This window comes from Pteropus vampyrus, unplaced genomic scaffold (assembly GCF_000151845.1).
Source record: "Pteropus vampyrus isolate Shadow unplaced genomic scaffold, Pvam_2.0 Scaffold91, whole genome shotgun sequence".
In the NCBI taxonomy this organism is placed as follows: domain Eukaryota; kingdom Metazoa; phylum Chordata; class Mammalia; order Chiroptera; family Pteropodidae; genus Pteropus; species Pteropus vampyrus.
Window position 1 is genome coordinate 4,558,424 of NW_011888872.1, and position 25,155 is coordinate 4,583,578.

At 34.6% G+C, this 25,155-nt stretch overlaps 2 protein-coding genes and 1 long non-coding RNA gene across 6 annotated transcripts in view; 2 read left to right on the plus strand and 1 right to left on the minus strand.

Moving 5' to 3' along the window:
• PNPT1 (polyribonucleotide nucleotidyltransferase 1) overlaps nucleotides 1-5,870 on the plus strand; it is a 37,140-nt gene extending 31,270 nt beyond the window's left edge. For 2 of the 3 annotated variants that reach the window (XM_011363945.2, XM_023532856.1), the window contains exons 25-29: nucleotides 677-783; nucleotides 862-917; nucleotides 1,903-1,981; nucleotides 3,789-3,836; nucleotides 4,999-5,265. In XM_011363945.2, the coding sequence (XP_011362247.1) occupies nucleotides 677-783; nucleotides 862-917; nucleotides 1,903-1,981; nucleotides 3,789-3,836; nucleotides 4,999-5,157 (449 nt within the window). In that variant the 3' untranslated portion in view covers nucleotides 5,158-5,265. Of the gene's footprint in view, nucleotides 1-676; nucleotides 784-861; nucleotides 918-1,902; nucleotides 1,982-3,788; nucleotides 3,837-4,998 lie in introns of all 3 variants that reach the window. The other variant, XM_011363944.2, reaches the window with a different exon arrangement.
• On the minus strand, nucleotides 51-13,395 carry LOC111742309. Its single transcript, XR_002781270.1, has 3 exons — nucleotides 13,113-13,395; nucleotides 6,650-6,754; nucleotides 51-323 (listed from the first exon to the last, which is right to left on the minus strand). It is a non-coding gene; the product is annotated as an uncharacterized LOC111742309 (long non-coding RNA).
• A 54-nt stretch (nucleotides 13,396-13,449) lies between these two features.
• The window catches only part of PPP4R3B (protein phosphatase 4 regulatory subunit 3B), a 58,037-nt gene continuing 46,331 nt past the window's right edge, over nucleotides 13,450-25,155 (plus strand). For both annotated transcript variants that reach the window (XM_011363946.2, XM_011363947.2), the window contains exons 1-3: nucleotides 13,450-13,953; nucleotides 15,250-15,305; nucleotides 24,648-24,746. In XM_011363946.2, coding sequence (XP_011362248.1) covers nucleotides 13,812-13,953; nucleotides 15,250-15,305; nucleotides 24,648-24,746 — 297 coding nt within the window. In that variant the 5' untranslated portion in view covers nucleotides 13,450-13,811. The remainder of the gene's footprint in view (nucleotides 13,954-15,249; nucleotides 15,306-24,647; nucleotides 24,747-25,155) is intronic.

The window sequence follows — 25,155 nt, forward strand, 5'->3', positions numbered from 1 at the left end:
AATGACCATCCTTAACTATATTCAAGAAGGATGGCCTAGAATTCTTCAGGGATTTTTGCAATAATTTCAAATCAAACATTTAGGTTTGCTTTAATTTTCTCTTTTGATTGCTTTGGCTATTTTTCACTCAGTCTTATTTAGACTCTTATTTAAAGAGTATGTGCAGAAATAGTATACTTTAATTTGTTTTTTCTGGAAGCAATTTTTGAATTACCAAGTACTTACCAGTTTTGAGGTTATTGAAAGTGAGAAGAAGAGTCGCCTTACCCAGTTAAGATTGAGAAACTGACATGATTTCATCCCTCATCCATGTGTTCACCACCCTAAAGTGTAAGGAAAAAGAAGAAAGAAAAGGTGAGGAAAGGGTTCTAGTATAATTTCTATTCATAATTAAGTAGGCAAAACCAAAACCTCCAAAATTAGAACATATGCTTTATCCCACCAAGAAAGAGGAGACATTGACTGCAAGAAAGAGGAAATTGGCTAGTACAATGTTGCGTACATCGTAAGTGTGCAGTATGTATGTCAATTCTTTCATTCCTAAAGCAGTGATTAAACACGGCACAACCCTGCCTGGTTACTTCCAGTTTGCTCCCCTCCTCTCACATCTACTTTAAAGACTAGTCTCCACGGGAATGAGCAATTTAACTTTAATGTCAAATTATCTTTTTAAAAGGTGTAACTATTAGTCAGGTGGATGAAGAAACATTTTCTATATTTGCACCAACACCCAGTGCTATGCATGAAGCAAGAGACTTCATTACCGAAATCTGCAAAGATGATGTAAGTACAGATCTTATGATACTTTTTCTACTTTTTACTGCTGTTTTATCAATCTTATGGCTTATTTTGCACTTACAGCAAGAGCAGCAGCTAGAATTTGGAGCAGTATATACCGCCACAATAACTGAAATCAGGTAATATCAAGTAATATGCTGTACTGTTTTTTTTTAATGACTTACATTACAAGCCCATATTAACTTCATGTTTTATTTACTTTGAAATTATATGTTTAGATAACACATTAATTACCAATCATTAATATTTTTAAATATAATTTTATTTTCTATACCAGTTTGTAGATTTTCAGTAACATGGTTCTGTGATTACATTAATAGATTCTTCTAACTGAATTATTTAAACAAATTTCTCACCATTTTAATTTTCCCAGTAAATAGTTAACTGGCCCAAAATAGACTTAGCAATATTTCCTTTTTCTTTCTGCTTTTTCCTTTTTTGGTAGTTTCTTGTTGGTGTTTTAAAGATAGTACTATTTAATGCCTAAGTAGCACATTTTTTTTAAATGAGAGTTTCAACCTCAAAGCATTTTTTTTACCAGATAAAAAGATTACATTTTCAGGATCAAAGAATCCTCTTTTTAAGAAAAAAAGATATTAGATGTAGCATGAATGTTAAAAGGCAGTAAGATGATTTAATATCACAGGTGAAAACTAAGAAATAGAATGGCTTATTTCAGATCAGAGTAAATAAGGAAAATTTTTAATGGAATAAGTATCTCAGTTTATTTAACCCCCTTCCTTAAATGACTACATAATGGATTGATAATGCTACACTATTTTAAAATATTGAATAGCATTTAAAAAAATTTTGTAAAATTTATGAAGAGAATGATAGAATATATATTCTAAAAGCTCTTCACTATATATTTTTCTTTCATCTTTTCTCTGTCCTTTGATTCACAAGTGTTTACATACAGGGTGTATTTCCAATTGAAAAAATAAGTATCCCTTCTAGATAATCATATCTTTTATAGTTATAAAAATATACTGGAGGGGTTTTTTTTTTTAACTTTGTTTTCCTATGAAAACATAATCACAGTTTGATTATCAGTAGATACATAGATACTTAATATTTTAACCAGGCTTATTTCCTTTTTTGTAGAGACACTGGAGTAATGGTTAAACTATATCCTACTATGACTGCAGTACTACTTCATAACTCACAACTTGATCAACGAAAGGTAAAAAATGAGATTTGATTATTTTAAAAACTGCCTTAAAATAACTATAGTGAAATTTCCTAGGTTGACAAGAACTGTGTACTTTGTCCACTACTGGCCTAATATAGAAAACTAAAAATGACAGAGGTGCTGCAGACCAAAGGTTTTATGTTGTTTACAGCTATTTATATTTCTTCTTCCAGAATAGAAACACTCTTAAAAATTTTGGTGTAGAATAACATCTAAAGTTAACACAAAGCAGTTACTAAAAATATCTAGGTATAACTGTTTTCCCAATTTTCTTGATCAACCAATCGTGGCAAGATAATTCTCAGGATGTTTTTAAATTTATTTAATTTTTGTTATAGTTTATACATAAAGACAGAATATGAAAACATTCCAAAAAACTATGGAGTAGAAGACTAATAGGAATGTGTTTTACCATGTATTAAAATATAAAGCTATAGAGAATAAAACAGTGTATTACTGTCCCAGAAATACAGTCCATGCAACAGGAAAAAAAAAGACCAGAAATAAACCCAGTTATATATATGGGACTATAAGACCTGCTAAACAGTCAGTCAGTGAAGAATCAGAGATTATTCAATAAATCATACTGCTGCAGCTGATTATCATAAAGCAAGATCTCTACTTTTTTAATACTAAAATCCCACCTAGAATAAGAAGCTAAATGTAAAAAAAAAATACATTTTTTTAAGGTAGTGAAAAAAGAAAAAGAAAATTGGGGCATGGGGGGAGTGTTGAGGGAGGGCATTTTAATAATCTTGAGACTGTGTAAATACTTCTCAGCATGATATCAAAGCCAAAAATGTAAATAAATTGATAAAATTTTACCTCATGATGTTTTTTAATTATATGGCAAAATTAAAAAAGGTTCAAAAACAAGCAGCAACTTAGGGAAAAAAATGTTTATAGCATATGACAGAGGCATCATATACAAAGGGCTTATACAGATCAGTAAGAAAGATGAACACCAGTAGGAAAATAAGGAAAGAATATGGACAAATGGGTTTTTTTTTAAGTTAATCAAGATATTTAATATCTATAGCAATTTTTTTAAGTGCAAATAAAACCAAATTACCATTTTCAGCTCTCAGATAGTTGAAAATTCCCAGTGTGAATAAGAATGTGGAGAAGAAATGGGTATTCTCATACACTGCTGATAGGAATGTAAATTGAGATAAGCTTTTTGGAAAATATTTGATAAATGTATATGAGTACCTTTGGACCTAGGAGTTCCACGTGTAGATATGTTTTAAGAAGATAAGTAAAGTAGATGAATACATAATCATCACAACACTGCAGTTTATTTTTCCTCAAATTTTTGTTTTGGAAAATACACTGAACACCCATATACCTTTCATCTATATTCACCAATTATTAACATTTACAGTACTAGAATTTAAAACAAATTAAATGATCATCTATAGGGGTTGGTTATACAAATTATATCATTTGAATACTTGACTATGTTTCATTTATTGATATGAAAGGATGTCCTCAACATATTATTGAATGAAACAACAAGCTCAGTAAGGTCCATCTATACAAATGCAGTATACACACACTAAATAGACATTTAAAGAAATACTCATTGGTGTGTTAATAATAGTTTATAAGTAGAAGGATTTGGGATGATTTTTACTATCATCTGAATACTTCTGTATTATTTTAAATCTTTATAATTAAGATTTTATAATCAGAAAAATCAATAAAGCTATTTTCCACTTCCAGGGCGGGGTGGGGGGTAGTATATTACCATAGATGTTAAGTAATTATATATGACAACTAACATGTTCTCTTTCAGATTAAACATCCCACTGCCCTAGGATTAGAAGTTGGCCAAGAAATTCAGGTACTTGTATTTCAAACTTTTAGCCTTAGAATTATAAATTGTATTTGAAGTTTCAGTTATTTGTTTCAAAAAGTAAGCTGAAAAAATCAAATCAACATCAGTGATTTGTATTATTTATATGCCGTTCTTTTTTTTAATCTTAGGGTTGCTTAAACAGACTCATTAAGGATTTAAGGCACAATTCTTTCCCTCAAGGAACTTACAGTTTGGTTAGAACAATAGTCCCCACTAGAGCTTTTAAAAATATATGAGCAGCTTAGTGATGGCTATGCCAAGTCAATGATTTGGAGACAGGACATGAGAACCCTGATAAATGTAACTTTGTTGAAGACTTTTAATGTCATTTTCGAATTGAGACTTCAATTGCTTCTGCACTGCCTGAGGCTAAAAGTTTTTGAGTTTGATGAAAGCCATGTTATTTAGTTCTACAATTCTGATGACAAAATTGACCTCCTTTTTATAGTCCTTCATGAGTGGATGAAAGAACTTATTGCTAACCTGGGTTTTTCTGGACACATCACATTGTTCCCGTTACACCTAATACCTGAGTAACTAAAGCTTTTAGTTTATTCCCAATCTCTAGTCCCCTTGTTCAGATAGCCTCTAGGGAAAGATAAGAACTAAGACATAATACCTCTGTGTAAGGTTGTTTTGTTTTGTTTTGTTTTGACATCAGAAGCAACTTAAAAACTGCCACATTTCCCCCTGACTTTTTCACTAAAGTGAAGTCAAATAACCTCCAGTGTGATAGTCCTTTGAGCAGTAATCTGAGTGACCTAAGCATAGTGACCTAAGCATAATCTCATATAGTTTGTAGCACAATTAGGCTCAGAAAGTCTTTGTCTAGAATCATTCACCATGGTTTTGACTGTTCTGGTGTAGGGACCTGGCTTGGAGAGAATAAGAAGGCACAGATGAGTCTAACAGAAGATTATAATTAGGCAGCAAAATGCCCCTATCTCTTTTCCTTTTTTATAATCATTACTTAACCAAAATATATGTATTAGCATATACCATCACCTAACACTGAGCTATGCTTTCTGTTAACAAATAAAAACAATCATTAATCATTGCCTTATTTGGACCATGTAAATTGAAATATCTTTTAATTTGGATGTCAGTGTACAATAACTTTAAAAGTAAATTTGTTTCTTTAACACAGGTGAAATACTTTGGACGTGATCCAGCTGATGGAAGAATGAGACTTTCTCGGAAAGTGCTCCAGTCTCCAGCTACCACTGTTGTCAAAACTCTAAATGACAGAAGCAGCATTGTAATGGGAGAATCATTTTCACAGTCATCATCTAATTCTTCCCAGTAATATATTTTTTAAGAGAATTCTAGAGTGATATTCTGTAGAGCAAAGTTTCAGTAGTATCTTCTAATGTATAGATTTATATATACTATAAATATATTCTAATGATTTATATTAAAATGTTCATTTTACATGTGCCATTTTTTAATTTCAAGAGTTACCTATATATTCTTATTTATATTATAAATCAAATATTTATTAAAAGTTAACCATTTATACATCTTAGAAAATATTACTACCCTTTATTTACTGTAATTCTGAAATATCTGAAAAACTTAGAAATAATAGATCACATTTGCTACAATAATGGATAACTTCCTACATATCTTAGTCATCTTATGGCTATCATCTTTGCCCAACTTTACTACAACTATTTCACAAACTGAAACCTGCCATATTAAAGCCAGTGCCTATTTCTTTAGTACAGTTATCAGATGTAATATGGAGTTGAGGGAGCTAATTTGATGTTTTTGATGATATACTTACTGCCTTTCAAATTGGTCACAAAACCATAATATAGTTAAGTAAATATAATAAATGAAATCCTAACTAGAATGAGGTAGTATGTTTTCCAAGTTTAGCAAATATTTAGGAAATATCAAAAAATCATTTCCTCATTAAATAGACTAGGTCATATTTTAATTGTATATGTATGGATGTTCTTGGTATAAGGGATAGAGTACTCATGATTTTCAAATAATAAAAGTTTGAAACAGTCATATATAGAAGCTGTTGATATAATTATTAGAAATAGCTATAAGATGTTCATTCCAATCATTAATTATATTAGTTATAATTCCACAAAGTAAATGGCTCATGGAAATCATAATTTAGAATATGCAATACTTTTAAAAATCTGATAAAATATTTGTGAACTCAAGACTCGAGGCTAACTAGTTAGTAAAATATTAAAAATTTAGCTGCCCAAAAATTTTTTAAAATATTTTTTAGTCAGTAGACATTAATCATATATCTAGCTATAGTGTGTAAAATAGCATTTAGATGTTGATATAATTTCTGAAATATTAAACGTTAATTGAAAAGTGAAAGAGATTTAAACACTATACTTTGTACATTTGATTGTTCTATTTTACAGTCATAACAAAATTTTTTTATTCTCTCTGCCTTCGGTTTAAGACATAATCCCCAATGATGGAATTTCAAAATTATGTTTTTAAGTTCTCTATTTTTCAAAAGGACTCCTAACTGCTAATACAGAATAAATGAAGCTAGTTCTTAAACTCTAGAGACGAATAGTACCAAAAAGTTACCATACTGTTTATTTAGCTCACTCATCACAGACTACGAAAAGCATCCAATTTCCACTTAAACCAAGAGCCTACACTTAATGTCTGACTTCTTTTTGTCTTCATTCAAATCTTGGTAGTCTTCTTTACTTCCTAATAAAGTTTTCTATGAAGGCTATTATATTCTAAAAACTAATTTATAATGACTCAAATGGAGTGCCTATCTTTGATAGTGCAGTATAGGTACTTACAAGACTCTTCCTTCATATTCTTTGTTATTGACACCTCTCTGCTCATCAATTACAGTTCTTATAGTCAATTTTTTCCCCCTCGTAGAATAGCTTGAATTTCTGGATCTAAGATAATAGTATGAATATCAGTATCATTCTTAGTTCACTTCAACCAATCATAGCATTTATTTATTCAACACTTACTATGTGCCAGGCACTATAATGTGTACAAGGGATGCATCAGTAAACAAAACATAAGTTACAATGCTCACATTCTAGTGGATGGAAACTGACAGTAAATAAGTATATAAAATGTCCAGTAGTGATAGGGTCTTCATAGAGAAGCCCTTATTTCTTCCAGTAGAAAAAAATAAGCATGGGATTTGACAGTTACAGAGCTCTAAAGATATCTAAATGCTTAGCCTAGGATATCTGCTATGCAGTTAGGGCCTTGGTTGGGAAAGCCTGAACCTTTGAAAAATGGGGTAGGTGCCTCTAAGGATTTGGGTTCTTTGGCCCCCCCTGTACCCTCAAGGCTTGCAGAAGTGACTCAGACCTCTTAGTAACACTTTGCCGCCTTGCAGAAAGACCTCTTCCATAGTTGCTCCCATTCCTAATAGGTTCTTAAAAGAAAAAGAACTGGAAAAGGGGATAGAGTGATAAAGAAAAGGTACTATCTTAGATAAAATAATCCAGAATGGCCTCTCTGAGTAGGTAACATTTGAGCAGTGACCTGAATGAAGTGGAGGAAGATATGCAGCTATTTAGGAAAGAATTCCAGATAAAAAGACTAACAACTTCATTTTCACTTGGTATTTTAAGTTTAGAATATAGTTCATTTTATAAACCAGTTTCACAGACTTTTACTCCTTAGTCTTGTACCTGTTCTTCACCAGAATTAGAAAGCAAATTTTATTAAAGAATATAAGAGGAGATGGCCATGTATGTGATATTTTCAAAACATTTAATCAAGCAGGAATATGCTTGGTTACTTACGAAGAGAAGTTGGACACCTAGATCATGTGAAAGTTTAACATGCTTATACAAAATTCTAGGCTCTTAAAGAGTTGAGACTAGAGTGGTAGGCAGTGAAAATGGAAAAGAGATAAAATGTCTTGGTATCATGGGATAGAAACCAACGTAAGTTTAGCTAAAGAGAGAGGGGAAATATTTAACACAGCCATGAATTTATTTCACAGAAGCCCAGTCATACTCCCAGTGGTAGACTGGAACCAGGACTGTCAAATCATCAGGAACTAAGGAAGTTTTCCCTCTCAACCTGCCTGTGCAGTCTCATGGCCTCTCATTTGTGCTTCTTTTCACACAAGTTTTAATCTTCTATACAAACATTTTCAAAGCATGGGGCAAAAGACTGGCTGTCACCAGGAAGTTACCTGGCTCTGAGTTCCAGTTCTCCTGGAAGAGATAGGCTTAGCTTGAGAAAGGTGTCAAACCTGAGTAGGATTCCCAGATAAAATAACAATGCCAAGTGAAACTAATTTCAGGGAAACATGTTCGGTGACAGTATGGCCCATGCAATATTTGGAATATACTTAAAGTAAAAAATATATATATTATTCTTTGTTTACTTGAAATTCAAATTTAACTGGGTGTCCAATCTCATTTCTTCTAGCTAAGAGGCTGTGTTAACTAGGGTTAAATCTCATCTAAATCTGCCTGAGATTTAACTGTTCAGCCTAAAAAAGGAGGAAAGAGACTATACACTGAAGGAACTAAAAATAATAAACCAGCATATACTAGCAAGAGCCAGAGGAGAACTACTGGGGTCAGATTTTTTGGGTGTTTGATCAAGGGGGCTGGAGATCAAGACTGGATAATCAAGATTTTACTGACTTTGGGATACCTTTGAGACAGTTTAACCCTGGCCAGAACCCCTAGGGACTAGGCAAACTCCCTGCTAGGGTAGCTCTTTGAATCCTGGAAAAAATGAGAGAAGTAGATATAAGCTAACAGCAGCTTTTGACTCCAGAAAATAGCTATTTATTTTAGCAACTAATTGTTTTATAACAATTTTAAGTGGTTTTTAGATGGTTTTCTGCAGATACTTTGGTTCTCTACTTAGCTTTTAACTGTGTCATGTGCCTTCAGCTTCTCATTATCCCTCTACAAGGCAGTAGTACACTTAAACAGTTCTGCTTTCCTTCCATTGTTTCCCCTGTATCTTTTGTTGTATAGACACCAGCATTCCCCTCTTTTGGGATGTTTTCCTAGGTCATTACTAGTGAAATCAGTGGTCAAGCAGCCACCCTGTGCTAGGAAATGACTGATTTCTTGCACCAATCCCTATACTACCTATATCAGTTTTCGTCCTCAGAGAAGCAGATGCCAAGAAGGGATAAGATATGCAACATATTGACTGGGCAAAATGTCTGTGAAGGATGAAACAGCCTCAGGAATTGGCAGAGAAAGCCTACAGACTACAGTGGAAGTCTGACCTCTCTAAAATAAGGGAAGGAAGGAAATATGGGGTGGAAAAAGCATCAGACTACAGTGTAGTTCTAAGAAAGTTTCATCTAGGCTGATAAGTTCCCCAAGCCAAAGTTGCCCATTAAAGGAGTTCTGTATTAGGCAGGAAAGGACCAGTTTAGTATCCTCGCTGTGCTCAACTACTGGCTGGGAGCAGCTCCAGGGATTTATGGCTTTAGCACAAATGCAATGGTGGATCCAAAGGGGGTGGCAGCTGACTGTTAGCCAACTATGTTCCTCAGAGTAGATTCTCTTGGAGATCTGAGTGGTACACTTACATAGCATCTACACCAACCAAATGTCTAATAAACAAATTATAAAACTTTAGCAACTGAAACTGTCATCCTAGAGTTGACCAAATAAAACAAGTGAATTCAGACAAATCCAGATACATGTATGTATATGTGTGTGTGAATTTAGTAAAGAATGATTAAAACAGCACTTCAAATTATTTCATCTATAAATGACATTGACAATTGACTCTCCATTTAGAGGAATAAATTTACATTAGCATCCTACTTCATATATACAAAAAATCCCAAACGGATCAGAGAACTAAACATTAAAAAACTATAAAAACATGTTAGAATACCTTGGTTAAACATGGGAAATTAACCATACGCAAGTGCCTATCTCTTTGAAAGTTAATTTTTTTTTAAGGTATAGAGTCTAAAGGGCAAACAAAAGACAATAGTAAAGATTTTAACAAATATCAGTTACATCAGGGTCCCCAACCTCTGGGGCCACAGACCTGTAAAGGTCCTTGGCCTGTTAGGAACCAGGCTGCATAGCACAGGAGGTGAGTGGCAGGCCAGCTAGCTAAGCTTCATCTGTATTTGCAGTGGTTCCCCAGCACTAGGCTAGCATCACCACCTCAGCTCCACCTCAGATCATCAGGCATTAGATTCTCATAGGAGCACCAATCCCTGGTGCCAAAAAGGTTGGGGACTGCTGAGTTACATGACAAGCAGATGGAAGGACAGTAGTGGACTTAGCAAAGCAGAGGAATTTACAACCTAAATGAATACAGAGGTGATCAAGGAAGAAAACAAATTATATGCAGAAAAAATCAGAACGGATCAGGGTGAAAAATTTGAGGGCAAGGTGAAAGTCTATATAGAAAAGGGCTATATGCCTGGGTCTACTCCCCAATAAATAACCAAAGGCCTACACGCACCCATACACACTTTTGTAACACTGCCACTACCACCTCAGGACACTGAGATTTATTTTCTGAAATGGGAAAGACTTTTGACTTGGGGATACTTGTCACAGTAGATAGTGGGGGATTTTGAAACAGGGATGAAAGTGCGGATTAAGTAAGAATATAGTAAATAATATATATAACTTACAAAATATGTGTTAATTGACTGCATGTTATCAGTAAGTGTTCCAGTTACAAAAATCTTAGAAACCGAAAGTTGTCCTGAAAGTTTTTATTGAGCCATGTTAGCCAGAGAAAGGACCGGGTCGTGGGGCATGCTGTCTAAATGACCAGCAGCAAGGCTAGATGGAGAAGACAAGTATGTCTGCCATCCTAGGACTGATGGGGATCCTTCATACAATGAGTTTGGAGAAGAAAAATGTAAGTTGTTTTGAAAGAATTTACATTGTCTATAGATAAGGGGCGAGGTGGAGAAGGTGAAGTGGTAAAAGTTTGGGGATAGGTGAATAGTCCATAAGGAAGAACTACTTGTTGCTGCTGGATTGGATGTAGGCATAAGCATGATGTAGTGGTGACTGGTGGTCGGCTGTTACTTTTAGATATTTGCTAAAATAGCTGCCTGAAAGTTGACTCAAAATTTCAACGTACATTCATAAATGTGGGCAATCTTTTGCTGGTTTGGGCCTGCGACTGCTAACTAATCAACTTCCTTTATTTCTTCCTCCCACTCTCCAGCCTGCTGTAATTTAATTTAGGACATCTGAGAATTTTTTTTTTTTTTTTGTCATGGTCAACAGTAGGCTATTAGCAATAGTTAAGTTTTGGGGGAGTCAACAGTTATACTCAGATTTTCAGCTGTGCAGAGGGTCAGTACCCCTAACTCCCACACTGTTCAAGGGTCAACTTTACCTGGAAATAGAAATTAGAGAAACCAGACAGGAGCTCTGAAAGATGTAATTTAATATCAGTTGAGCTGATACGGTAGTTATTAAATTACCTGCTAGGGTAATGTCAAATTGAGTAGTAAACTTCTAAAGGAAACATCATTCTTTCAAAAGTTATTGAGCACTTCCTATGTTCCACACCCTATGCATTGGAGATACAATGGTGAGAAAAAACATAGTTCCCTGGAATCATGGAAATTTTTCATCTAGATATGGAGACAATTACTAAATCAGAAATCATTCAAATAAAGTTACAAGTATGACAAATGCTACAAAGAAGGGGGCACAATGTGCTCTAAGAGTATGTAATAGGAAGATAAAATGGATACTCTGGTTGTCATCCTAACATCTATTCTACCCATACCATATAGTGTAACCTCCAAGGAATTTGAGTGTGATTAACCCCAGCCACAGCTCCAAGGATGGGCCCTGATTTGCCTCAGCCAATCGGTGCTTGACATTTCCTAGATGAGAAACTCTAGGTTCATGGGTGGGGGGCATATGACCTAACTTAGTCTAATCACAATGCAACTGGGGATACGTGAAGATATTCTATTTTGATGTGGATGAAGAACTATGTAGCCTTTGGAGCTCTTGGCCACCACATCTTAAAATTCATCCTTAGGATGACTTTGACAGAGCAGAAAGTAGAACTGAGAAGCAGGAGGAAATAAAGTTCTTACTGATACTGCTGAGTCACTAAACCAAATCAACCCTGAAGTTCACTTTAAGTCCAGACTTTACATTCATATAAGCCTTGAACATCTTAAAAGCCAAATTCTCACTCAGGAATTCTCTAACATCAGGCTTAAAGTTATATGTGTGACGCTTTCTCTAACCCAAGATGGAAATGTTATTTTCTCTGGGCTCAGAAGCATTTTTTCCACATAAATCTCAACAGTTAATGAGCTCTATTGTTATGTATAACTACTTAATTCTAGTACATTTTCTGAGGTCCTCTTTAAAAAAAAAAAAAAAGCAATATATCCAGATTTTGAAAGTAGAATTTATTTTATCGGGCGCCTGCTCTGTGTTAAGACATTGTCTCACGTTTCAGTGTACCGCTGAAGGCTGTCCACACAAATGAGCTGGTCAAAACAAAAGCACGTTTTGACAAGACCATTGATTAATGTAATGACTACAATTCCCAAGATGCCCTGCAGGGTCAACGTTTGCGTCTCCCTTGGTTTTCATCTTTCAAACTAAAGGGTAAAGAACTGGCGGCTGAACAAACTGAGACTGTCTTAAAGAACGAATAAAAGGATTCTGCCAGCAACAAACGGGAATTAAAATAAAAGACTGCCTGGTGTATAGCGTGTATCTACCGCGCAATGTTTGACAGTTAATATGATGTTTGACAACGTGAATGCCGAAAGAATTCTTCCTTCGCTTACTCAATGCAGAAGACCTCCCGATAAAGCAAAAAAGGCCCACAAGAGAATCTCAAAAATATCAAAACAATGCTCTTACATGTGTTAAGAAGGTAATTCCCCGTTAAGTTCCCTGCACTTATCTGAAGACTTATTTTCCAAAGTTACAAACACAGGAAGAGCACTATATTTTCATGAAGTGGAAATTATGCTTTTCAATGGCCAGTTACCAAAAACCTAACAGTGAAACGCTTTGGCGGGAAATAGGAAATTGCCAACTACTTTTTGTAATATGTTATAATCGCCAGGAGATCCATAGAAGACTTCCTGAGATGTTTAACTGTAACAAACTCCACAACGAGTTTTCGTGGATTTCGGGTCGCCTTAAAAGGCTCAAAGTTTCTATGTCTTCACAGAAAGAGGTTTAAACAATTTTTCTCCCATAGACTGACAAAGTGAGCTTCCATTAAGGAATACGAGCACATCTCCTTGGGTTAGTCCCGTCCAACGATGCGTACCTCCCAGGTTTGCTTTTCCTCAGAACTGGGTCCCACGACTCCTTGCATGCCGGGTGCAAACAGCAACCACACCAACCGGGATCCACGACTCCGTTCTCGCTCTACTCAGAGAAGTCTCGCGGCACCAGCAGAGACGGAGAGCTCGCGAGAACCACACTCTCCTCCGAGATTCAACACCAGTAGGCGGGGCCGAGAAAGGAAGAAATCTCACTTAGGCCCGCCCACCACGGTACAGCACCGCGCCTCGCGAGAACGCAGACTTTAGCTAAGCCGGGAAGCTCAGGCAGAAGCGGAGGTGCTAAGCGTTGCACTCGTCGGCTACCGTAGCCCCTGCTAGGACAGCCCGTGCGAACCTGCTGGAGGAGGAAGAGAAAGGCAGAAAGAATCGGGTTACAAGATGGCGGATGTGTAGTGGTTACCGCGGCGGCGGCGTCGGCGGCGGCGGGAGAGCGAGCGAGCTCTGGGGGGCAAAGGGAGGGGAGGGTGGGTAGCTGTGAGTGAAGTGAGAGGTAACCAGGACTCCGCCGGAGAGGTCTCGGTGGCTCTTTTTGCCCCTTCCCGCGGTTGAACCTTAGGAGCCATGGTGAACTCGGGCCTCTCTGGAGCCGCCGCCGCCACCGCCACCGTTTCTCAAGAGTGAGGGGTGCGGACAAGGTGAGCGAGGAGGCGGCGGCTGGAGCGGTGGGGACAGCAGCCACAATGTCGGATACGCGGCGGCGAGTGAAAGTCTATACTTTGAATGAAGACCGGCAATGGGACGACCGAGGCACCGGGCACGTCTCTTCCACTTACGTGGAGGAGCTCAAGGGAATGTCGCTGCTGGTTCGGGCAGAGTCCGACGGTAAGGTTATTGAAACGGTAGGAGAGGGGACAGTGCCTCCAGTTTGTGCATAGTCCTGGGGTTTAGGCCGCAGTCCGGGTACTGTTACCACTGCTTGGGACAGCGCTTTGGCTTTGTGCCTGCACTTCCGTACGGTAAAAACAAACTACTATGTCCGGATTTACCCTTAGACACCAGTTCTGTTTCCTCGTCTCCTACCTCTGTTAAGGATTTGACCCTTTACTCTCCAGTCTCTTCTCTTGAAGAAGGGAGAGTGTGAGAGAGCAGGGAAGAGTACTGAGACAAGTGATTTCTACTCGTCTTCGGGAGCCGATCCTCCCCCTTCTTATTTTTTATCCATTATATGTCTGGTAAAAGGTTTAATGAAACTTCTCTTTCTGGGTTTTTTTGTTTTGGGGTTTTTTTTAACCAATTTTACCAACGAGTCCCAGTTGCCACAGTCGACTGGTGCTGGGGAAAACCAAAAGGCAACTTTCAAAGCCTGGGGTTATTACAGGCTGTTGCCACGATACATGTACGCACAAGCACATATATCTTTGGTCTGGGATCCGTCCAGGCTGCCTTTGTGGGAGTGCTGTGGATACTTCACAACCTAAACAAGTTAGGACACCGAAGCAGATTGTAAACTTTCATTCCTTGATTTGTGCGAGTGTTCTGTGAAGTATTTTTAGATTATAAAATGTAGAGCCCTAATTAAAACCTCGTTGTAATCCGAACGCCTCGACTTGAACATTTATGTGCAGATAATAGAAAAATAACAGTCTTCGATTTATTCTTAATGTATTTTGTACTATTTCAGTTTTGTTCTATTAAATAGGCGTGGACATTTATTTCTACATGAGGTGGCCTACCTTTTGTTGTTAAGAAGAAAAGGATAAATACAGTTCTGTAATTTGTATTTAAATTCCTGTTGTCCTTTGTAATTTGTTTTATTTGTTAAACTGGAAATGCAATAAAATAACATTGTTAAAAAGAGTTCGGCTTCAAGCGTCATTTAGACCTTAAAATTTTCATTTCAATAAAACTTTAATAGTCATCTAGTCGCTTTATATTTTTGGTCTCAATGTTGGTCTTAGATGGATTTTTCTTCCTTTAAGGGTTTCTGGAGATAGGATACGTTCATTAAATATGAAGCCCAGATCTGGAAAGAAAAAATATGAATTGGAATACGTTTGATTACCCAAAGTCTAGCTAAGTGAAGACATAAAACTTTTTTCTTTTATTTAATGTGAACTCTGATTTTTTTTATTCTGTTTCGTATGTTGAAATTTATACATGTTACATTTTATCTTTCAGGATCACTACTCTTGGAATCAAAGATAAATCCAAACACTGCATATCAGAAACAACAGGCAAGTAGTTGTTTATCTTTAATTTGAAAGACTTCATCTGTGATCATGGAAGTATTAATCTGACAAAGATGGGAAAGCTTTCCTGACAAGAAAAAGCATGTTTGGTAAACAGTTACAGATCATATGTATTTCCCTTGCTGGTTAAAAGTTTCAAACTGAAAAATGAAAGTTTTTGTACTGGCAGTGATTTATTATCTTTGATTTGAGCCACTGTTAGTTTATATTAGAATACAATGTACTCATTAGTCTTATTTAATTTACAGTTAGCCAGGTCTCTGCTATACTCTGTATACTGTCTTTTATTCTCAATCACAGTTAAAGGAAATGGCATGCAAGAAAACTCAGAGTACTCTTTAAAGCAAGGAAAGCTTGTTTGTGGTGTGAAATTAGATCCTTTGACTCAAACAAAGGTAGAGTTTTGAAGCAGAAGCATTTACATCATGTTCTTTCATTGTATATTTTTAATATAATGATACTTTGCAAAAGTGTACACTGTTGATTATGTAATGTTTTCAGTTAATATTGTCTTATTTGGGAAAAGAAAACCCTATGCTGTTTTAGCATACCAAATTAATCTGAAAATGGCAGCAATGATTCAACCTTTTCTTTATTCTGTGAATGTTTCATTTTTATTATGAAAGATTTCAAAATTGAAAAGTACAGAGAATAACATGAGTGTCTATATAACACTACCAGATTTAACAATGTCAACATATTCTATTTGTTTCAAATCTTTTTGTAATATTGAACATCATGGATAGAGTAAAGCCCCCTTTGTACCCATCTCATTCTATCCATTCTCTGTCTTCCCTATAGGTAACCACTATTCTGAAGTTGATGTGTATTATTTCTGTACATGCTTTTTTACCTTTTCTGCATATGTATGTATCCATGTAATATGTAGTCTTTTGTGTGTTTTTAAACTTTACACAATTGATCTCGTATTCTTACATGTATTCTGCAACTTTCATTTTTCACTCCACGTTATTTTGAAGATTTGTTCATGTTAATGTAGATCTAGTTGTTTTTTAAAAAACTGTATAGTATTTTGATGTATGATATACACCTATTGTGAGACGTTTGGATAATTTCCAAAAATTTTATTGTGTGTGGTGTGTAAAGTGAATATATGGCAGAGATTTTTTAAGGAAAGATAAATTATTTTAAGATTATATTTACATCATCAATGCCTACTTTCTTCAAGGCCAATGAAAATTTGGATACCCAGAAACACATACTTCCTGTTCGAGGAGTGAAACTATGTCTATTGTACAGCTCATTGTTAGTAAAAGTCTTCTTGTTAAACAATTGTTTTTTGTATACAATATATTCTTAATCAGTTCTTTGAAATATTTTAAATTTTTTCAATGTTCAGTTAATAGTTTTTCCCTCTGCTTAGAAAATTTTTTTGATGGAGAATCAAATTAAACGTTTGTCCTGTATTGAACACCTGAGGATGTTTCCTATACCTTAGACGTTTTAAGGTAGACATTTAAGTAAAATTAATTTCTAAGTCAGCCAGGCAGATGGTTACACTCTGTCTTTGTGCTGAATTTTGCGAGATAGCTACTTAATGATTTTTTTTGTTTGTATGTTTGCTTGCTTGTTTGTGGGGAAGGAAAGACTAATATTTTGTGTCATATTTCCCCCTATCTGCATGAATATAAAAAACTGTCCTTATATGCGATTCCCTACAAATTAGTTATAATATGGATTCTTCTCAGATTGTATACAAGATCCTTTAGCTATTCTTACTATTGGAAAGGTCACTTTATGGCAGAGTTTTGTGTATAAAATGGTTCCCCCTAATTAGTCCATATAAACACAGTGGTTCTGTAAATACTTTAGAAACTTTGGGACATAATTTTGTGTGAAATCTTAACTCAGCTAGAAAATTAAAGTATTGGAGGAAAGAATATTTATTTAAAAAAATAATACCATTGAAAAATGTTTTCTGTAATCACATTCAAATAATATATGATTGGGCTTTTTTTATATACTTTTTCTAAACAAGGTACTTTTACTAAATAACATTAAAGTATAAGCACTCCTGGCAGAATAATATGGAAAAGCTTTGTATGTAAGAATGATAAACCTGTGTAAATGATAAACTTGTTTTATTTTCTTTATTTTTGTCTAAATTGTATACACTTTTCTAATATAAATCAGCCATTTGGAGGTTGTGTTAAACTTAGTTTCTTTGTAATAGATATTATTTTTCATATTTTTACCAAAGTCTTGTTCAATTTGCACTTTTTGCCAAGTTACACAAATTGGGATTTTTAAACATGTTGCTGTTTTTCTATGTTCATTAGAATTATCTTTTTTAAAATGTCATCATTTAATTTATTCAATAAATTAGTCCAGAAAATTATTCATTTCCAAAATTTATACGAAGTATATTGACCATTAGTGGGTTTTTAATTTTTAAGAAAATGAGTGAATAAGACATAGTTTACAGGATATTTTACTATATTAACATACATTGAATAAATGCAGAGAAGAATATTTGACATTTTTTTAACAGTTCTAAAATGAGCTACGTAATGAATTAATTGTATGTTCAAAATAAGTTAGAATGAGTCGAGTTGAATGTCAGATACTCAAATTTGGTAAGTCATCATGATTCACATGACTTTCTTGTTTACTGTGGGCAATATGAAGTAGTTAATGAGAAGGGGAACATATACTTACCAATAAACTTGTGTTTAAATAAACACATTGGAAAGGAAAGAGACTGATTATATAGTCGAACATGAAATAAAGTGCCTGATACATGTGTCAGAATTTTAAGTTATTTAGAATCAGTTCTCCTCATCTGGACTAAAAGCAGAATTATTGGGATATGTACCTTTTATATTTAACACAATTGTGTGTTAATTGGATTTATAAGAGAAGTATAAAGAAGTCTTCATCCTTGGTTTTATTGGGAGATAAGACATAACAGATAAAGCAATTACAGAATAATAAAATAGCTGATAGTGTTTTAAGTCAGTCTTCATTGAAAGCCCATGAAAGAATTTCACAGATAATGCAGCTAAGGTACAGAAAAGTTAAGTTTCTTGACCAAGATTATATGCAGGTGTATGCCAACACAAAATATTATAAAAAGCAATTTGGAATTCCACAGAGTTAGGCTGTAGAAAATTAGAGAAAAGGGAAATTGATTTGAGCCAGAATCATTAAGAAAAACTTCACTTTTCTTGGTAGTATCTGCTGAAGGAACTATGATATGGAAGGAAATCGAATAGCTGACCCAAAAGGTCTTAAGCCTGTGTGCAGCCTAGGTTTCTTATTTGGGAGCTTAGTTTGCCAAACAAAAGGGAGCCATTATAGGTTCTTCAGTAGGGACCTAACATGATGAAAGTGATACTGTGTTTATGAAGCCAGTGTGGCAAAGTCATGAATAATGAATTGGTGGGGAGGGAAACGAGCTTTAGGTAACAAGACCTTTTGCAATAATTCAAATGCAAGGAAATGAAAGTATGTTTCAGTATAGTAAATGGAAAGTATATTTTCAAGAAAGTGCTGGAAGATTTGGTGAATGATTAAATATGAAAGAGAAGGAATCAAAGGTCACTGGTAGTGTTTTTGAGTCTTGGGGCCAAGAAAATGATGGTTCTTTCCAGAAACTGGGAAGTTAAGAAGCAGTTTACAGTAATCATTTGGTTAGAGGCTTGTTTATTTTAAAAACTTTTTTTTGAATAGATAATATATTCACATTGTTAAAAATTCAGATAGTATTTGATGAAGTCTCTCTCCCACTCTAGACTCCATACGGTTTCCCTTGCTAAAAGCTACCAGTGTTACAAGTTTCTTGTGTATCTCCCAAGAGATATTATGCATATGTAAACAGATATGCACTGTCACATATATTTCTCTCTTTTATTGACATAAGTGGTAGCATACTATATACTGCTCTGTGCTTTGCTTTTTTTCATTTAGGCTTTGAAGTGATTGTAAAATAAATGGAAAGGTCATAATGAATATCTCAGACAAGAAATACCGTAAGAGTTTGTTGTAGGAGATTCTAATTTGAGAATTGTTAAGTGCTATTTTTAGCTGCAAGAGGAGAACTCCTTTGAGAGAATAGATGTAAATTGGAAAAAAAGAACAGTTTAAGGCTGAGCCCTGTTGAATTTTCCACAGTAATTCATTCATCCAGTAATACTTGGTTGAGTGCTGCTTATGGGTTAGTTACTATCTTTAGTTTGGATTTTTTAAGTGCAATTGAAACTTTTGAAGTTTTCAGTGGAGGAATGACATGATCCAAAATAGTAACATCAATCTGTAGAATTGAAGAGTGCCAATAACTGAGATGGGATACTAGTTGAGAGATCGCAGCATAGTCCAAGCAAGAAATAATGTTAGATCAGGTTAGCAGTGATGCAGTGGAGATGGAAAGAGGTAGATAGATTTGAGATATATATTGAAGATAAAATTGACAGGGCATGCTGCTATATTAAGTGTTTGGTAATCAGAAAGAAGGAAGATTCAGTAAACAAGAAGAATAAGTAATTTAAAAAAAACGTAGAATCAAGAAAATGTGTTGTCTTCAAACCAAGGGAGAACAACATTTTGGTAAGGAAAGGACAGTTGTCAGTCAGCAAATGGCTATTCCATATCCTGCAAGAAACAGAATGAGAACATTCTAGGTTTTGATTAGAAGAATGCCCGCTAAGATGAGGTATGGATGAAAATGTTCATATATTTAGTGTCTCTATTAATTGGCAAAATAATCCAATGAAACTGAGGATGTTAGGATTTAGGCTGAGAGTCGTTGTGGGGAATGGACTAATAAGCATACAAGAGAGAGATTTCTATAATTTTGAATGCATTAAAATGACAGCATGAATTTGTAATAAATAGAGTTCACTCTGCACCTTTAGATAGTGTAGAGGACGTAAATTATTAGGTTTGAGAGGGTGAGTAGGATGATGGGTAGGGATGTGTTTTCTGGGTGGTGGTTTGGAACCGGGCCAAAGAGGATTTTTCAGGAATCAGATGGAGACAGATCTTTCTTATTTAGGAGTTTAGGGAGGTGCCTAGATAAATAATAATGCCACGGAGGAGAAGCTTAGGAAGCAAAGTTGTTAAGAACTTTGTGTGTTTTTAGAACTTGTTCACTTTTGTAGCACGTCATAGTAAGAATATGGCTTTAATGTCATTATTTCTAGCTATAATTTTGAGCAAATTTTCTCAACCTCATCTTTTAAATAGAGATACTACTTACCTTAGAATAGCTGTGAATTAATGTCTGAAACAGTTTAGCACAGTACCTGACACATAAGCTCAGTAAGAGAACTATATTCATCATAATCCTATGATAATCCCGATACAGTCAGCATTTTCCTCTTTTCCAGTGGGAAAAAAAAGATTAAAAAAGCTTAATACTTTGATGAAAGTCACAGAAATAGTGGACAGTGAAACTGAGTCATACTTGGGTCCTAATTCTAGTCAAGATTTATCCCCTTGTATCCAAATATGTCACAGATTTGGGAAAGATATTGCTAGTGTTTGTGGTAAGTAGTATCATCATGTCTGTCTTGGACTATATGTCATACCATACTAGATTCTAAAAATTCATCTCAGAAAGACTACATCAACTACTATTTGGAACACCTAGAGACTTAGATGCTGCATTATGGTTAATCTCACTCATTTTCAGACTTCTAATTTTGAATTTACAAATTAAATTTGATAAGCCTGCTATTTCCATTTGTTTTCCTTTTTTAAAAAAATAGGATTCCTTTTGAAAAACTTAAGCTCTGTCTATATTGAATTTTGTCAGTCATTACATGCAGAGATAGGGTTAGTCTGGCAAACAGTAGAATCAGATATTTCATGACTGGATTTTATTCATGTTAATAAAGTGGATCCGTACTGGGGGAGATAACTGAAAGACATTCTATTAGCTTATTAGCTTTTAAATGTGTCACATATCTTTGTGAATATGATATACAAACTGGAGACCCTTCCCCCAAAAAAGATGTGATGTACCAAGTTTTAGATATAGTTTTAAGATGTCATTTAGAGTCTGGGTTAAGAGCCTCTGATTTAAACAGTACATGGCTAAATAGTGTGTTTAAATAGATAAAACAAAATAATTTCATATAGTGATACTACATTACAAAAATCTGATTCAGTAATGACTAAACTGTCAAGCTTCTCCAGCTCATGTCTTATTCCCATGCTGGGCTTAGACATAATCACCTTTCTTATTTTTTTAAAGGACCAGACCAAATATAACTGACTTTTTCTATTCTCCCTGCAAGCTCATTTTAAATCTGATTTCCATGGAGACATAGTGCTGATTAAATGTTTTTAGTTAGTGGAGGGAAAAGAAAGAAAAAAAAACCTCTAAGCTTCTCTTAGTTTAAACAGAGACATTAATAACATGCTTAGATATTTAGATATGTGTGTGATGCATAAATGAGCAAAAAGAATGTCACAAAGCACAGTGGTTGAAAATAGACCTTACTATGAAAAGTTGAGCTTGGCTGGCTATATCTAGGCTTTTTGAATATATAGGAAACCCCGACATTGACCCTTTTCATTCTGTTTTAAATATTCTTGTGCCAACTTTGTGTTCTCTCGTGTAGGAGTTTTGTTGTTTTTTTTTTACTTCAACCTTTGGAATAAGCAGTTCTGAGAAGTGCTTCTTCGGGGTTTTTTGTTTGTTTGTTTGTTTTCTGAGACAGTGTGCGGGATGGGGAGAAGGAAGGATGAAATTTGTTACCCATTTGGAGTAGAAACAGAGCTCGAAGGTGCCTACTCTGATGGCACTTGCTTGTCTTCTGTTAACCAGCTAGAGGTACATGTAGGTCAGGTTCTCAAAATTTGATTTACCAGAATAATTACCTGGTACCCTTGTTAAAAATAAAGATTCTTGGGCTTCACTCCAACTCTGTCCCCAAAGGATAGGAAAGGGAATTTGTCTTTTGACCATCTCCCAACGTCAGTCCTCTTTGCGGTGAAAAAGGATTCTGAATATAAATCCCAGTTAGTCTCTGAGATTTTGACTGGCTTAGGGAAAAGAGTTGAGAATGAAAAGGAAAGAACAAAAAATGATGAAGAGTTGGACTCAGTTACCTTAATTCAGACTTTGTTGCCTACTTGGACTTTCTCGGAAGGTAGATTGGAACCAAAATGGATAGGACCTTGAATGCCTGGATTAAGGGTTTTGGCTTTTATTTTCTTGTACTAGTGATCTCCAAAATGCAGTACACATTACTAAACATTAAAATTTGAGAAGAAACCTGTTTTCAGAAATTGAGTTTTGCTAATATTTGGTAAAGTCAGGTGGTCACGAGTCATAAATAAATGTGATATTCTGAGAGAAGAGCAACATTTCCATGAACTGTTCTCCACCTATTGTGAATTATTGTAGCCTTTCTATGCAGATAACTGTTTACAGATATATTCCAGTTTAAACTATCCTGTAACCCTTACAAAATGAACAAGTACCATAAAAAAGGTTGAAACCAATATTGGTGCAAGTGAACAAGATAATGGTCAAACTGACATTTACACTCCTAGTGTAATTGGTCTGTCAGCCAAGTGACGAAGCAGAAACAATGATAAAATACATCTTACAAGAAGTTGCCCTTTCCAGAAAATTCAGAATTATTAAAAAGATGATGTTACATATGGATTTGTATGAACTGTCATTTATAGGTGTACTGAACCCTAAGTGTATATTGGGTCTTAAAAAGCTAATGATGATATGGAGATATATTTCAAACCTTTCAAAATATTGCTTATTTAATTTTTAGTAAACCTTTTTATTTCTACTTTGGGGTGTGCTTTTAAAAGTATTGCTATACTAATATTGTTTTCCTGTATATAAAATGTAAGTAATTTAAGGCACAGAGTTAAAAAAAAGTTTTGTAGATCACTGTTCATGAAGCTGTTTTGAGGAGGGGTCTAAAATGATAGATAACTCAGGGCCTGAAGAAAGTACTCAGAGCCTGAGTAGGTGCCCTAGTTAAACCTAAGTAGCACTGTTTTTATCTTTTTTTTTTTTTTTTACACGGAGATTTTTAGTACATTTTGTAAAAAGAGTTCTGGTTTTTAAAAAAATATTTCAAAACTACTTCTGTAGTTGGTGGGAGACACTGAAAGTTGTTAAACAAAAGTGTGATCTGATAAAATTTTAGAATACCTGGTGGCAAATTTTCCTTTCAAGAAGCATGGCCTGGCAGAAACTAGAAAACAGATTTCTAACTGTCCTTCTTACCTGATTACACAGCAAATAAGTTTTAATCTGGGACTTAGAACAATTAAAGGATATTTTTCATTTACTGGTTAGAACTACCAAATATTGAAATGTTTTCATTTTAAAGACTTTGTCTTTATTGTCTGGAGCTCACTTTTAGTTTTACATTTTTTAATATGAGGGCAAATGAACAATTATTAAATATAAAGAATTTCCATAGATTATATTTTTGGTGATTAGGATATAAATTCAAATACACGTTTTTTGCAAATCAGTTTAGCCATATTAACTTTTATTATGTATCCTAAAATTTTTTATTTCATTTGAGTGTTTCAGTGATTTTAGTATTTAAACGTTTGTGTGTTAATTTAAACTCAAACCTTAGTTTTTAATAAAGGGGTTAACAGCTTTCTCCCAAAAGCAATAACTCACCTTTTGGTAGGGATGTAATTAAGGACATTCTGAGAAAACACTTAACCTGAACCTGGAATTATTGATTTTTCTATAACCTAAGGTATTAAACTAGATACTATTTCACCATTGTTTTGCATTCCTTAATGCCCTGAATGCTTTTCCAGATTAAAAAAAAAATTTTTTAAAGGATTAAACTTTAATAATTTTCAGCTACTAGTTAGCCTATATGCAAATAGTTGACAACCAGTTTAAAGGGAAAAATAAACTTGTAGATGGTAGGTGGTTATTGAGTGGAACAGCTGTCTTTCTGGAAACAATAGGAAATAGACGATTAGACTTGTCTACTTACCGTTTGGCCAAGAATGGCTAGACTTTCCATTAAACATTATCTTGGTAGCATGAGCCAGAGCTTGCTAACCCTTTTTAATATTTTTTGTTTTAGAAAATTGTTCAATGTCATTTTTAGTACCAAAGCTACTAGTTCATTGCCAATATATTAAGTTTCGAAGGATAACAAAATACAGTTATATGATGTCAATTGATTGTACATTAATTACACTTAGAGGGCATTTGTCATTGCTGTGCTATTTTTATTTATACTATGTAAAACGTATATTTGCTGTTCTATAAAATTAATCATAGCATTCACTTTAACTACCAGTTATTTCTTTTCTAATGTAATGATGTAGAAATCTTTGCTTTTTTAACAGGATACGTTAATCGTTTGGTCAGAAGCTGAAAACTATGATCTGGCTCTGAGTTTTCAGGAAAAAGCTGGCTGTGATGAGATCTGGGAAAAAATTTGTCAGGTAAGTTTCTTTGAACTTAACTTACATTTATATGCCTTCTTGATATTTTTTTTTCTTTTTACTCAAAAGATATATGTTATAATTTGGAAAGATAATGTCTTCATATGAGATTTTGGAAATTGCCTTTATATTTTACAGCCAATTCTTTTACTTAGAATTAAAAAAGAATTACCATAATTTTGTGTACCACTTTAGGTTTTGATAGCATATATTCATAAATAATGCCCTGTAAAATGTCAAGGTCTTTCAAAAACAAAAACTAAAAAACATTATGTTCTAAGGCTTTTAGATTTTTGATGTTTAGTAACCCATTTTCCTAATGGCTATGAATACTGCATGATCACTAATGATCAAAACTGCTCATGACTTCAACTCATGAAGAACTTATAGTGTAGCAGGACACAGGATA